General features: G+C 28.0%; 1 protein-coding gene and 1 long non-coding RNA gene across 2 annotated transcripts in view; both read left to right on the forward strand.

Moving 5' to 3' along the window:
• The first annotated feature begins 335 nt into the window (after nucleotides 1-335).
• On the forward strand, nucleotides 336-12,595 carry LOC124420384. Its single transcript, XR_006941162.1, has 2 exons — nucleotides 336-560; nucleotides 12,430-12,595. It is a non-coding gene; the product is annotated as an uncharacterized LOC124420384 (long non-coding RNA).
• A 64-nt stretch (nucleotides 12,596-12,659) lies between these two features.
• The window catches only part of LOC111687838 (3-phosphoinositide-dependent protein kinase 1), a 37,689-nt gene continuing 36,869 nt past the window's right edge, over nucleotides 12,660-13,479 (forward strand). Inside the window, exon 1 of the mRNA XM_046953305.1 lies at nucleotides 12,660-13,304. Within this exon, the coding sequence (XP_046809261.1) occupies nucleotides 13,239-13,304 (66 nt within the window). The 5' untranslated portion in view covers nucleotides 12,660-13,238. The remainder of the gene's footprint in view (nucleotides 13,305-13,479) is intronic.

The following is a 13,479-nucleotide window of genomic DNA, read 5'->3' on the forward strand; positions in this document are numbered from 1 at the left end:
ACTTTTTTTTTGTTAGGTTTGCATTTGTTTGTTTTTTCTTTATTTGCAATTTTTTTCCAATCTTATTCAATATATTTAAGTTGTATAAACCACGACAAAACGTTTCAGTCGTTCGTCAGTTGTATGTTGAAGCTCTTGAACTTGAAAATTATTAAAACTAGAAAAAAAGTGAACTATTTAAACAAAATAATTACTTGTAATAATATTAACAATAAACAAACCGAAAAGAAAAACACACAAAACTAAAACAAAAAAAACATTTCATAAACAAACTAAAAATTATAAACAATTAATTTAACAATAAAAATAAACAAACAAACGAGTGTTTTTAAATATTTAATTGTTTGTTTTGTTTGCACTGAATAATATTTGTTAATATATATTTTTTTGTATTACGAGATCTTTGCTTAAAAGGTCAATTGTATTTGTAACAGCTGTGAAAAATAAAACAAAGTAGTGATAACATTTATATAAACAAAATTTAAATTATTTGCAAAAAAAAAATATTAAAAAGTTTATAGTTGTTTAATTAATAACAACACAGTGTAATGGATTTACAAGTAAGATTTAAATACTTTTTTTAGAATTATTCAATGTAGTTTCTAGTGTAGAAGTTAAACAATAATGTAAGGTGACGTATGATTGATGTTTGTATTAAAAAATGCGTATACGCATAAGTAGTGTTTTGTTGTGCTAGAAATGTTATTTTATTATATTAATCTAAAATTGAAATCAAAAGCGATTTGTTTAAAAAGTGCTTTCCTCATAAAAAAGAAAAAGTACTTTATATGGTGCTTGTACTAAATTGTATCAAAAACAGCATGATTTGTTAACTAACTAACTAAGTAACTAACTAACTAACTTGCTAACTAACTAACTAACTAACTAACTAACTAACTAACTAACTAACTAACTAAGTAACTAACTAACTAACTAACTAACTAACTAACTTACTAACTAACGAACTAACCAACTAACTACCTACCTACCTAACTAAGTAACTAACTAACTAACTAAATAACTTACTAACTAACTAACTAACTAACTAACTAACTAACTTGCTAACTAACGAACTAACTTACTAACTAACCATCTAACAAATTAACTAACTAACTAACTTACTACCTAACTAACTAACGAACTAACTAAGTAAGTAACTAGTCAACCAGCGAAATAGGTTACTAACTAACCACCCAGACAACTAACCAGCAACCTAACTGATCTGCTCTATACTCCATAGTCGAGGCAATAGTCTTCTCCATAATCCAATCTAGTCTGTATTCCAAACAATAGTCTAGTCGATAGTCCAGACCAGAATTTAATTTTTCGTCAAGACTATAGCATAATCTACAGTTCAGACTGTAGTTTATTCTATAGTTATACAAATACACATGATTAAAGTATTGCCTTTGTACATAGTCCCGCCTATAGTATACTCCATATCACAGAATGTAATGTAATCCAGAATCCAGATTACATTTTGTTCTATATAATTTAACCTGTAGTTTGAAGTGCAGTTAAGTAGATAGTTCAGGCGATAGTCTAGTACTTTGAACTTAAGAATGCATAAAAAATTCTTGAAAAAAGAACATAGAAAGGTCAACACCGAAACACGATGTCTTTTAATATTTTAATAAAATTTTGGTATTTTTAAGCAAAATTCCACTATAAAGAATAGAACATATTCTTTGCTTAAGTTCCATATTGTTCTATCCAACACAATAGTATAGAATTTTCTTTGATGTGCAAATTTTATTTCACACTCAATGATTCGGTATTAAAAACATTAGGATTAATTTCAATATTAATTCATTAAAATAAAATCTTTATCTATTTTAAGTTAAATTTAATTTGTGTTTTTTTTCGCTTCACTCTATTCTATTGAATTTTTATTTGTTTAATGATTTTTGAATATAATCATTTATTTATTTATTTTATTTGATTTGACCAACCAGCCAGTCAGCCACCTCAACAACAACAGGTTGAACGAGTACTAATTAGGTTTTTTCTTTTATTTTAAACAAAAAAATTTTATTTGAAAAACTTATTAAATAAAGAAAAAACAAGTTATGTATTTCTTTTTTTTCAATTTATTTGTATAAAAGTTTGTTTGGCTTTATTATTTATTTGAAAGTAAAAAATATATATATTTTTTATTTTTGGATTTCTTTGAATTTTTTCTTTTTCTATTTTAAAACTTTATAAATATTTATTTCTTTTTTTTTTGTATAATTTTGCTTTATAGGCGAAAAAAAGCAAAATAAATATTATTTTTAAGCTTTAACACAAATTTTATTGACTAAATTAACTAGTTTTTTGGTTTTAACTTGAAATTTGAATAATTTAATAATAATATTTTTTTGTTGTTGCTGAAGACATTTTTTTTCTGTTTCATTTGCCGAAAAGTAAACCGAGACATATTGGAGCCTGATTTTTTTATTTCTTTTGCCTCAGAGACAAGCTGTCCGACCGTCAATAAGAAATTTATTTCAAAATTAAGAGGAAGAAAAAAATCGAAGTTGTATGTAAATATTGTTACTTTTTTGTATAGTTTAGAGTTAGGGATTTACACGGAGTAAAAGCTTTTAAATTTTGGGATCATTAGTGCTCCATGGAAATTATTAAAAAGTACAGACATCACATTCTCTTTTATGTGACCCTTAAAAAGCAATAACATGTTTTTAAATATTTTAAAATAAGGTCAGAGGTCATGTTGGAATATTAAAAAAAATATGTTGTTTAGACTTCTGGGAAGTCTTCCAAATTTAAAAGAACTATCTATTTATCTCTAAGACCAAAAGACACATTTGAAAAGTTTTGAATTTTTTTTAAAAATACTTAATTTTCAAATTATTTAAAATTAAATCCAAAAGGTCAAAAGTCAAGTTTCGAAATCATTATAATTGCAAACAAGGTCAATATTTGTCTCTACAAGATCTAAGGACAAATTTGGATATTTTTGAAAAAATAAAAAAAAAATTTAATATTTAATTTTTAAATGAACTCTAAAAGGTCAAAGGTCAAAGGTCAAGTTTCGAAATATGCTTTTGTTAAATTTACAAAAAGATTTTGTTAACATTTCGGGAAATATATTTAAAATTTCAAATGTTAACAAAACAAAGCAAGTTTGACCTAGTAATCTATAAGGTCAAAGGCCAATTTTAAAAACTTTTTATCATTTATATAAAAAAAGCATAAGCTATAAGGTCAAGGGTCAAGTTTTAAAATAGTTTTATTATTAAATTTAAAAAAAATAAAATTCGGGAAAATATTGAAAATTTCAAATATTTAAAAAACACAGCAAGTTTGACCTCTTACTCTATAGGGTCAAAGATCAATTTTTAAAACATTTAATGCTTTTTATAATAAATATATTTATTAAAAAAAAAAACATTGTAGAAAATATTTAAATTTCTAAATATTTTGTTAAACCTAAACCAGAAGGTCAAAGGTCAAGTTTTAAAATAGTTGTATTAATTTGTAAAAGACAGCAAATTATAATACGTTGTAGACCACATTTTAGGAAATACTTCAAATTCATAAAAACAACGAAATCTAACAAATCTGAACTATAAGCATTTTAAGGTCAAAGGTCAAATTTTTAAATATTTAATTCTTTTTAGAAATTTAAGAAATTAGTTGTAACACATTTTTATTTATCTTAATTAAACTTCGAGGAATTATATAAAATTTAAAATATCATAAAATCGTGCAAAGTCTCAGCATATTAAATACAAGGTCAAAGGTCAATTTCATTATATTTTGGATTCTTTTATCAAAAAGCTATATATTGTAACAAATTTGTTATTGGATTTTAATGAAACTTTAGGGCCGTAGAGAAAGGACGAAGTAAGAATATTTTTGTCAAAATTAACTTAAGGTCAAAGGTTAAATTAACAAAGAATAAGTTTTATTAAAACAAAACACTTTTTTCACATAAAAAGTTTAAACAAACGTTTAACTTTGAAAATTTATAATAGTTTAACAGCTGTTTATCTGAAACCTAAAACAAAATATCAATATTTCTTAAAGTGTATTTGTTTTTAACTTTAAAATATTACTTTAATTAGCATGACTATGCATATTGTATAAAATCTAAATTTATTGCGTTATTGATGTTTTTATGATACTTGTTGTATATTAATTAAGACGGACAACTATTTTTAACTGGTTAAACTAATTTGTTTTTTTGTTTAGCACAAACATACTTATAACGTCAATTAGTTGAAAGATGAAAAAGAAAGAAAAAATAAACGTTATACACATGTGTTGACAAATTTTAAAGACAAACGATGTTAAGGAATTTATGTTTTAAAAATAAAACGGATTTGATGACTTTGTTAAAGCAAATAAATATTTAAGCGGATCTACATATTTTTTATTTATTTTTTTTTTAGACAAAAGCAAATAAGGTTATGTTTACTTTTTGAAATTTTATCGCGCAATCTTACCTTTTTCCTAGGTTTTAAGCAAATTGCTCTTAATTATTGAAATATTTTAGTCTAGTTTCATTTGAAATTTTTTAAATTTTATTTATACATTATGATAGAATCGTTTTCAGTCTGAATATTTTAGAAAGTTTGTATTTTAAAGTTTCAAAATATATTTACTAATTTTAGATTTATCATCTAAATACGATTTTTGTTTTACTTTTTATTTACTAGTGTTAATTAGCAAATTAAATGAAATGTTTTTATTTTTGTTTTTTGTTTTTTTCTTTGATTAATAGTGTAAACAATTTAATTAATAATGTTATACTAATTTTAAAACAAAATAACCTCTGTGACTATGAAATTTGGTATTTTATTTGTTATTTAAGATAATGAATTTTGTCTTTAAAATGTTAAAGTTTTCAACCGTATTATGACTGTGCTAAATTATTTAATTTCAAATTGATATCTAGATACTGGGAATTTCATTTTAAATATTAACTTTTAATTAACTAAATATACATAGAAATTTGGAAAAATAATTTGTAATTTTACGGTGAGTTTTGCACAATGTTTAATGTTACAATAAACTCTGGCGCTTGGCATCTGGTAGCTTGTAGAAAATTGAAATAAATTATTTGATTGAAACGAATTTAAAACTTAAAAATAACAGGGAAATAATTTCAGAAAAGGGGTCTAAACTCTAAGAACAAGTTAGACTGTCTACAAATTATTTCCATCACATAAGGAATTTGAGATATCGTGTTGAGGAAACGCCATTTTTGACCCATTTTGACGTCATGATAACTTTGGTATATTCATGATTTTTCTGCCCTTCACTTTTGTGAGAAGGGTATATTAGGATAATTTCTATAATATAATTTTCTAACCCTATAAAGTATGCAAATTCTGGATTCTTATAGATAGCGGAGTCGATTTAGTCCGTCTGTCTGTCTGTCTGTCTGTCTGTCTGTGTGTATGAATGTCCAGAGTTTTAACGTGAGTACGTGCCCTGACGGCCTTATCTCACGTTGGTCTTTTACATCCACTGAGTAGACTTGAGAAAGGTCTACCATCGCCCCTTTATTCTTCAATAAAGAATTCAGGTGGCCAATTATTGTACATTGGCTTTGACCGGTCCATGCACAAATACTTTGCTGAAATACTCGAGGATCCATCAAATAAGCCAAAGACATTGTTCTTACTCACAGGGACACACTGTGGTAATTCTGATATGAACAGAGTATACTCTGAACATATCTGGACAAGGAAGGAAAATTCAATGGTATCATATGTATATGATACCTTTTATCCATCATCATTCAACCCAGCACACATCTCATTAATACGACACATTCATAAGAGAAAAACATACGACACATTCATTATAGATAGACGAGTGGGGTAAGGTCCGCCGTGCCTTACATTCATCCCGTACCATATATAATTAATACCAACTCATTTCCAACGCTTAGTCACTCTCTGTGGGGTATCTGTTGTTTCGGCAACAGCACCGAACTTATCCCGAAATATTGACTTTACCTAACATCAGTCTTTTAACCGCCACTTACTCTCCCCGCGAATTTGGGTTTAAACCACAGCCACTACGTGGATCCCAAAGGAACCTCAACCAACTGACTAGCCAGGTCAACTGGCCACCCATAGTACCAGATTATGCGGTGCTGTGGTCTGACCTCTTCTAATCCATGCAAGGACTAAGCCAAAAAAAAAAGACTGTAACCAATTTTTTAGTGGTATTGAGGTATTGGCCCCCCGAGATTGCAATAACACCAAGGTGGAGGCTTCACCACGGTAACATGTCCCCGAGGATGTCTGTGTGTATGTTGAAATCAGTTTTCAAAAGACCCCAGATATCAGAGTGATCCGAATTTTCGTTAATTCTATTGGAAATACGATCGAATAGAACGCTAATTAAAAATCAAAGAATTAACATCACGTTACGTTTTTATTGGCTAGAAACATGAAATTAAGTATGTATGTAGCCTGGATTATGCGAGAACACATTAAAAGGAGACTTTTTGGTACATTTTTCTTCTACAAAAGGTACTTTTTGAATTTTCTATAATATTGAACATAGAAACATGAAATTAAGTTTATAGAGTTCGGATTAGGCTAGAACACATTAAAGGGGACTTTTTGGTACTTTCTTCTTCTACAAGAGGTAGTTTTTGAATTTTCTATAATATTGAACATAGAAACATGAAATTTAGCCTGTAGAGCCTTGACTAGGTAAGAACCTACAAAAAGGGACTTTTAAGTACTTTTTCGTTCTACAAACGGTACTTTTTGAATTTTCTATAATATTAAACCTAGAAACATGAAATTAACATGTAGGGCCTTGACTGGGTAAGAACCTATAAAGGAAGACTTTTTTTGGTACTTTTTCGTTCTACAAAATGTATTTTTTGAATTTTCCATAATATTGAACCTAGAAACCTGAAATTAAGTTTGTAGAGTCCGGATTAAGCGAGGAAACATAAAAAGGGATTTTTAGTACTTTTTCGTTCTAAAAAGGTACTTTTTGAAATTTCTATAATTTTGAACCTAGAAATATGAATTTTATTATGTAGAACCTGGATTAAGTGGAAACTCATAAAAGGTGATTTTTTGGTACTTTTTCATTATTTCGTCGAGTTGTTATAACATTTATTTCAGACTTCTAGACACAATATCTCACATATACGATGGAAAAATTTAAGAATCTGATTTAGAGGAAAGGGTCAGGGTTAGTTAGTTAGTTAGTTAGTTAGTTAGTTAGTTAGTTACTGTTTACTTTTGTTCCCCACTGCAGAGTTTTAAAAATCAATTTGTTTCAAAACAACAACAAAACAATTCAAATTATTTTTCAATTATTTTACAAATTATTGCATTCTGTGTTATAATTGTTATTATAATGATGATTATTTTCACCTTTCACATAGAATGTTTCATACAATTGTTTAACATTATTTTTACTCTGAAAACACACTCTCAATCATCAACATACAGTTGTTTTCAGTCAATTAACATGTTTCCGTTTTTTTTTTTTTTGAAAATTAATCAAAAAATAAATGAAATAAACTAAAGTAACAAAATCACTTTAAATGAATGAATGCAATTTATGAATGAAAATTAACAATAAATGACAATAATAACAACAACAACAAAGTACACATTATTGAGTAATTAATAAAACATTAAACTTTATCAAGAAGACGACGCAATTGAATGTTCAATATTTGTGTTGTTTTTTTTTATGAATGAATTTGAATTGAACAAAATTGAACACAACTTGTACATATGAATTGAAACTGAAAACATGAAAAGTGGAATATGAATGAAAACATTTAGAACTGATAAGATTGAATTCGTGGAATTTTTAGAAAAAAATGCATATTTATTAACAAATTAGAAGTAGAATTTAAAAAATTAAATATAGAAATTTTATAAAATGCATTACGCAGATGTTTTGGGGAACATATAGGAGGAATTATTGTATAAATAGTGTCGATTTGTACAGACTAAGGGCGGTTTTTTTCTGATAAGATAAGTAAAATGTTGTAGTTTATGGTAAAACAACAAGTTTATTCCGTTCAATAGAATCATCAAATACCTACAACTTTTAGTTGGAATTTATTCATCCTATGTATAAAAACACTGGTACCCATCCTTGTTGGTTTTTTATAACTTCACTTTCGTGAGAAGGGTATGAATGTCGAGTGCTTTACGTTAGTACATGGCATGATGCCCTACCCTACAGTGGTCTTTTTCATCTACTGGGTAGATTTGAACAATGCTCTGCCATCGCCCCTGAATCCTTCAATGAAGAATTCAGGTGGCAAGTTTTGTACATGGATTGGATTGATCCATGTACAAGCACTTTGCTGAAGTATTTGAGCTATCTAATCATTGACCATTGGATGGCCTCTGTTGATTCGGCAACAGCACTTGGAGGCGTAACCGGTGGACCGAAGTAAGAATCCATCAAATAAGCCAAGGATTTTGCTCTTACTCACAGGCACACGGAGTATACTCTGAACACATTTCATCCATCATCGTACAACCCAGCACACATCTCATTAATACGACACATCCATAACAGAAAAATATACGAAACATTTATTATAGGTAGATGGTTGAGTAAGGCCCGCCGTACCCCGTACATTCATCCCGTACCATATACAATTAATACCAGCTCATTTCCAACGCTTAGTCCCACGGTCACTCCTCTGTGGGATATCTGTTTTTTCGGCAACAGCACCGAACTTATCCCGAAATATTGACATTAACTTACATCAGTCTTTAGCTTACTCCTCCCGCGAATTTGGGTTTAAACCACAACCACTACGTGGATCCCAAAGGAACCACAACAAACTGACCAGCCAGGACATAGTCCTGCGGGCAACTGTCCAACCGTAGTACCAGATTATGCGGTTCATTGGTTTGGCTTCTTTTCAATCTATGGACTAAGCCAGACAGTAGAATGTAATCAATTTTTTAGTCCCGGCCAGACTAGAGGTATTGGCAACCCCTTTTATTCCCCGAGATTGCAATAACACCAAGGTGGAGGCATTACCAAGGTAACATGCCCCGGGGTTACGTTAGAAGGGTATATATAAGTTTGTCATTCCGTTTGTAATTTCTATAATATAATTTTCCGGACCCTATAAAGTATATATATTCTGGATCCTTATAGTCGATTTAGCCATGTCCATCTGTCTATCTGTGTGTATGTTGAAATCAGTTTTCAGAAGACCTCAGATATCTGCGAGAACCGAATTTTCAATAAATCTATCGGAAATACAATAGAATAGAACGCTATGTAAATTCAGCCCAATCGGCCCATAAATAACGCAGATATGAGTAAAAATCCGACTTTTTGGATTACCGTTTTGCAATTGGTATACATATTTTGATTTTTTGTAATCAAATTCGTACTGACTGTTTTTTAACACATCATGGTGAAGGGTATATATGATTCGGCACAGCCGAATATAGAACTCTTACTTGTTTGATTTTAATATTGTTCGGATTTTGGCTGATAGGGTTTTTGTCAAGGAGTGATATCTAATTAACATTTACATTAATGGGTAAAAGTAGAAGTAGGTACTCACCAAAAACAATATAAAAACGGGGACTTTTTTTCCGAACACCAATAGGTAAATTACACCAAATGTTTTTTCCAATAAATTTTATGAATGTGACGATATTTGATCATTTAATTAAATTGAATTTTTTATAAATTAATCACGTACTTAACACATTCAGAAAGAAAATAAATAAACAAATAGTTTAAAAGGCTGCGGCAGCAACAAAATCCTCCTGAGTTAAGCTGTGGAACAAACAACAACAACAAAAATCTATTAAATTTAATATGCAGCTATTTATGGCAGACAATAAATACACTTTATTATGCTAAACAATACGAACGAACCTCAACAACAACAACAATAGCAATTCATTTTAATGATTTTCTTTTTGTTATTTATATTGTTTTTATTTTATTTATGTAGTAATTCTGTTGCATTAATGTTTTTTTATTTGTAATAATGATTTATTTTTTAATGCCAACACTTTCTAACAAAAACATAAAACAATAACAACAGCACACAAACAGACAGACAGACACTCAGACTCACACTCACTTTAACTAATTTGGAGGGAAACCCACATAAAAACAAAAGAGCTTGTTGTTGTTATTTTACTTTGATTGCTTTTTCTTCCACTCAATGTTTATGTTTTTAATATGTATGCTCCACATGAAAAATACTGCTTATATGTTGTTGTTATTGTTGTTTAATGTTTTACAAAGTGTTGAAAGTGTAAGGAGAGGGGGTCATAATGGGAAAAAGATGCAAGAAAAATGAAGCGCCACAAGAAAAATAAATAAAAATGAAAATGAATCAATAATAGAGAAACATAAAAGATAACAAAAAGAAAAAAAAACAATAATAAAACTTCCGTTTAAAAGAAATACATAACATAAAGAAACAGAGAAAACAACAACAACTAGTATAGTTGAACACCACACACTCATATACATGCATACATATTTACGAATATAAGATGTCAACAAAACAGAATGCCAGACAACATCAAAACAACACAACTGGAATGAAATTTTTGTGTAACAAATGAATAGTGGACTTTGTTTTGTTTACATTTTAAAAATGAACTCAACAACTGTTTTTGTGTTTTTTGTGATGATGATCCGTTTTCATTTCACTGATTGCAGAGTTTTAAAATACATTTGTGTTTAATTTGTGATTCATGGTGACTGAAGGGTTTTTTTTTTTGCAGAGGCTTAATAAATAAAATTTTTTAAAATTAACTATGTAATTATTATTAATTAGAAATTAGTCATGCGTTTGAGATTTGTTGTTTGTGACAATAAATGAAAACAAATAAACTTAATAAATAAAATAGTTGTAGATAGAAAGATAATGATAAAAATAATTCTAGGAAGAAGTGACAAACAAAGGGAAAGGGGTCATGATCATTGCACAGTGGGTTAAGTGTTATACGCTAAGTTTTCAAAGGCAAACGTAGGATCAGTATTTAAGTAGAGAGAGGAATTGTTATGCACCTGTTATACAAATCTGTTTTAGGTAGGGAAACTGTCATGCACTTAATTTTCTTTGGGCATAGCTGTTATGCACTAAGTTTTATAAAAAGACAACTAGAACTGTTATACTTCAAATTTTCTTTAGGTTTATGTATGTGTGTATGTATGAATTTATTATACATAAGCTCAAATTTCTACAGAGAAAACTTTTATAAACACATTTCTGCAGAGAAAACTGTTATACACATTTTTATAGAGAAAACTGTTATACACGCATTTCTATAGAGAAAACTCTAATACACAAAGTTTTCTATAGAAAGTAATTTTCACAACTGTTTAAGGAAATTTTCAAAAATATTACATAAAAACGAAAATGCTTTCTGAAAAAGTTTCTGAAATGCAAATGCAAAAACAATTTTCAGCATTTTAATATTTTTGTCCAGTTCAATGCAAAAAATGCAACGAGAAATTTTCTTAAGAAATTTTTTTTTTTTAAATTTCAAGTTGTTTTTTTGATAGGAATTCGCTGTTTTTTTATTCTACCAAAATTTTCTGATAATAAAAACAAGTAACAACAACAACAAAAATACACTACAATTAAAATTCCATGCAAAATAATAACCACACACATAAAATGTAAACAAATAAACCAGCAAAACAAATAATGAAAAATATTAGTGCCGTTAGCAATATGAAAAAAAACAACAACAATAACAGCAACAAAACAATAATAAAACGATGAACTATTTAACTCTCTTTTAGAAACAACATAAAAAATACAAATCTCTTTGAAAGGGGAAAATTATGCACTTGTTTTAATTTCGTTCAGTGAAAAGGTAAACTTTACTTTTTTCGCTGAACATTTAAATGTAACAGTATTAGAAAAGGAGTGTAAGTGAAAGAGAGAGAGAGAGAGAAAGAGAGATAGAAATAGTTAGACAGAGAGTGCAAGCACCTTAAAAATGAAATGTAAACAAAACGTAGTAAAAAGATGAAATACAGAATTTTTTATTTTTCACAGATATGTTTATGTTCTGCATACGCGAGTATAAAAGTGTTGGTGTGTAAGTTCTGTATTTTTTTTCTTTTTTTGGGTTTTACGCGCCCTTTTGTTTTTGTAGATAAATGTATGTGTGTGTTGTTGTTTTTTGTTTTATTGGTGTTGCAGTTTTTTTCGGTATTGTTCTTGTTTTTAATAACAAGGGAACATAGTGAGCAATGAAACATTTGTTTAAAAAAAGAGAGTAGGGGTATTTTGTTGTTGTTATATTTTCTATTGAAATGAGTGAGTGGAATTTATTGCTCTTTGTAAGCATTTCGTTTCGCTTTATTGTTCGTTCGTGTGTTCGTTTGCTAAAGCAAAAAAAAAACAACAACGCAAACAAGCACAACGCAGCCACTTCTTGTGTGTTTTTAATATTTTGAAAATGACAGTTTATTTTTAAACTTGGTGCGCTTCAGACGTTGTAAACGGGCAATAATAATAAGTAAATAAATATTGAAAAAAATATATTGCATTGAAGTGAAAAATAAATTGTATTTAAGAAAAAAAAAAATAACAAAAAATGTTTAACGCACAAATGCAGTTTAAAAAAATAAGCTAAACAAAATTTATATAAAATTGTTTATAAAAAAACAACTTTTTGTAAATAAAAAAAACAACTAAATAAAAGCCATTAATAATGGCTTTGAAAAAAACAATTAAACATTGATTAAAGTTTTTTGTTTTTTTAAACAAAATTTTTTTTACAACTAAACAACAACAAAAATTTGTGTGTGAAAAGGTTAAAGAACCTTAATTTTTACAAAAAAAAAAAAAAACAAATTACCTATAACAACAAAATTCTGTGCTTGATTAATATTAACAGAGAATAAGAACAACAGCAACAACAACAATTTGCTGTGTTTCAAAACATAAACAAACAGCTAAAACAACAACAACTACAAAATTAGCAAATATTTTTAATATTTGAAAACAAAGTATTACTCTTTGTGAAATATTGTGAAATTGAAATTAATATAAACAACAACAACAACAAAACAACGAGCTGAGAAAAGCAAGGATTACCAAGCAGCTTGTTTAATTTTTTTTAATTTATTTAACTGTGTCTCTGGTGTGTATGTGTGTAACTGGAATATTTCCTGTTTCCTCCGCTCATCCAAACAACGACTTTTTTTTCGTATTTTCTTAAAATTTTCATCATTTATCATCTTCTTCATATTTGAACAAAAAAGGCCTCCTCATGAAATGTAAAAGTTGGTCTAATAAAATCAACAATTTTGTTGTGCGCCGATTAAAGTCCATTAAGGTAAATAATTGTTTTTAAATAAAATATTTTATTGATAACACATTTGTGTATTTTTTTAAGTTTTAAAAGAATATTTAATTTTTGCTTTATATTTTAGAATTAAGTTTTTTTAATTAATTTGATTTCTTTAAGTTCTTTGTATATTTTCTTTAGTTTTTTTAACGAAATTAAAAAT

This window comes from Lucilia cuprina, chromosome 5 (genome assembly GCF_022045245.1).
Source record: "Lucilia cuprina isolate Lc7/37 chromosome 5, ASM2204524v1, whole genome shotgun sequence".
Classification (NCBI taxonomy): Eukaryota; Metazoa; Arthropoda; class Insecta; order Diptera; family Calliphoridae; genus Lucilia; species Lucilia cuprina.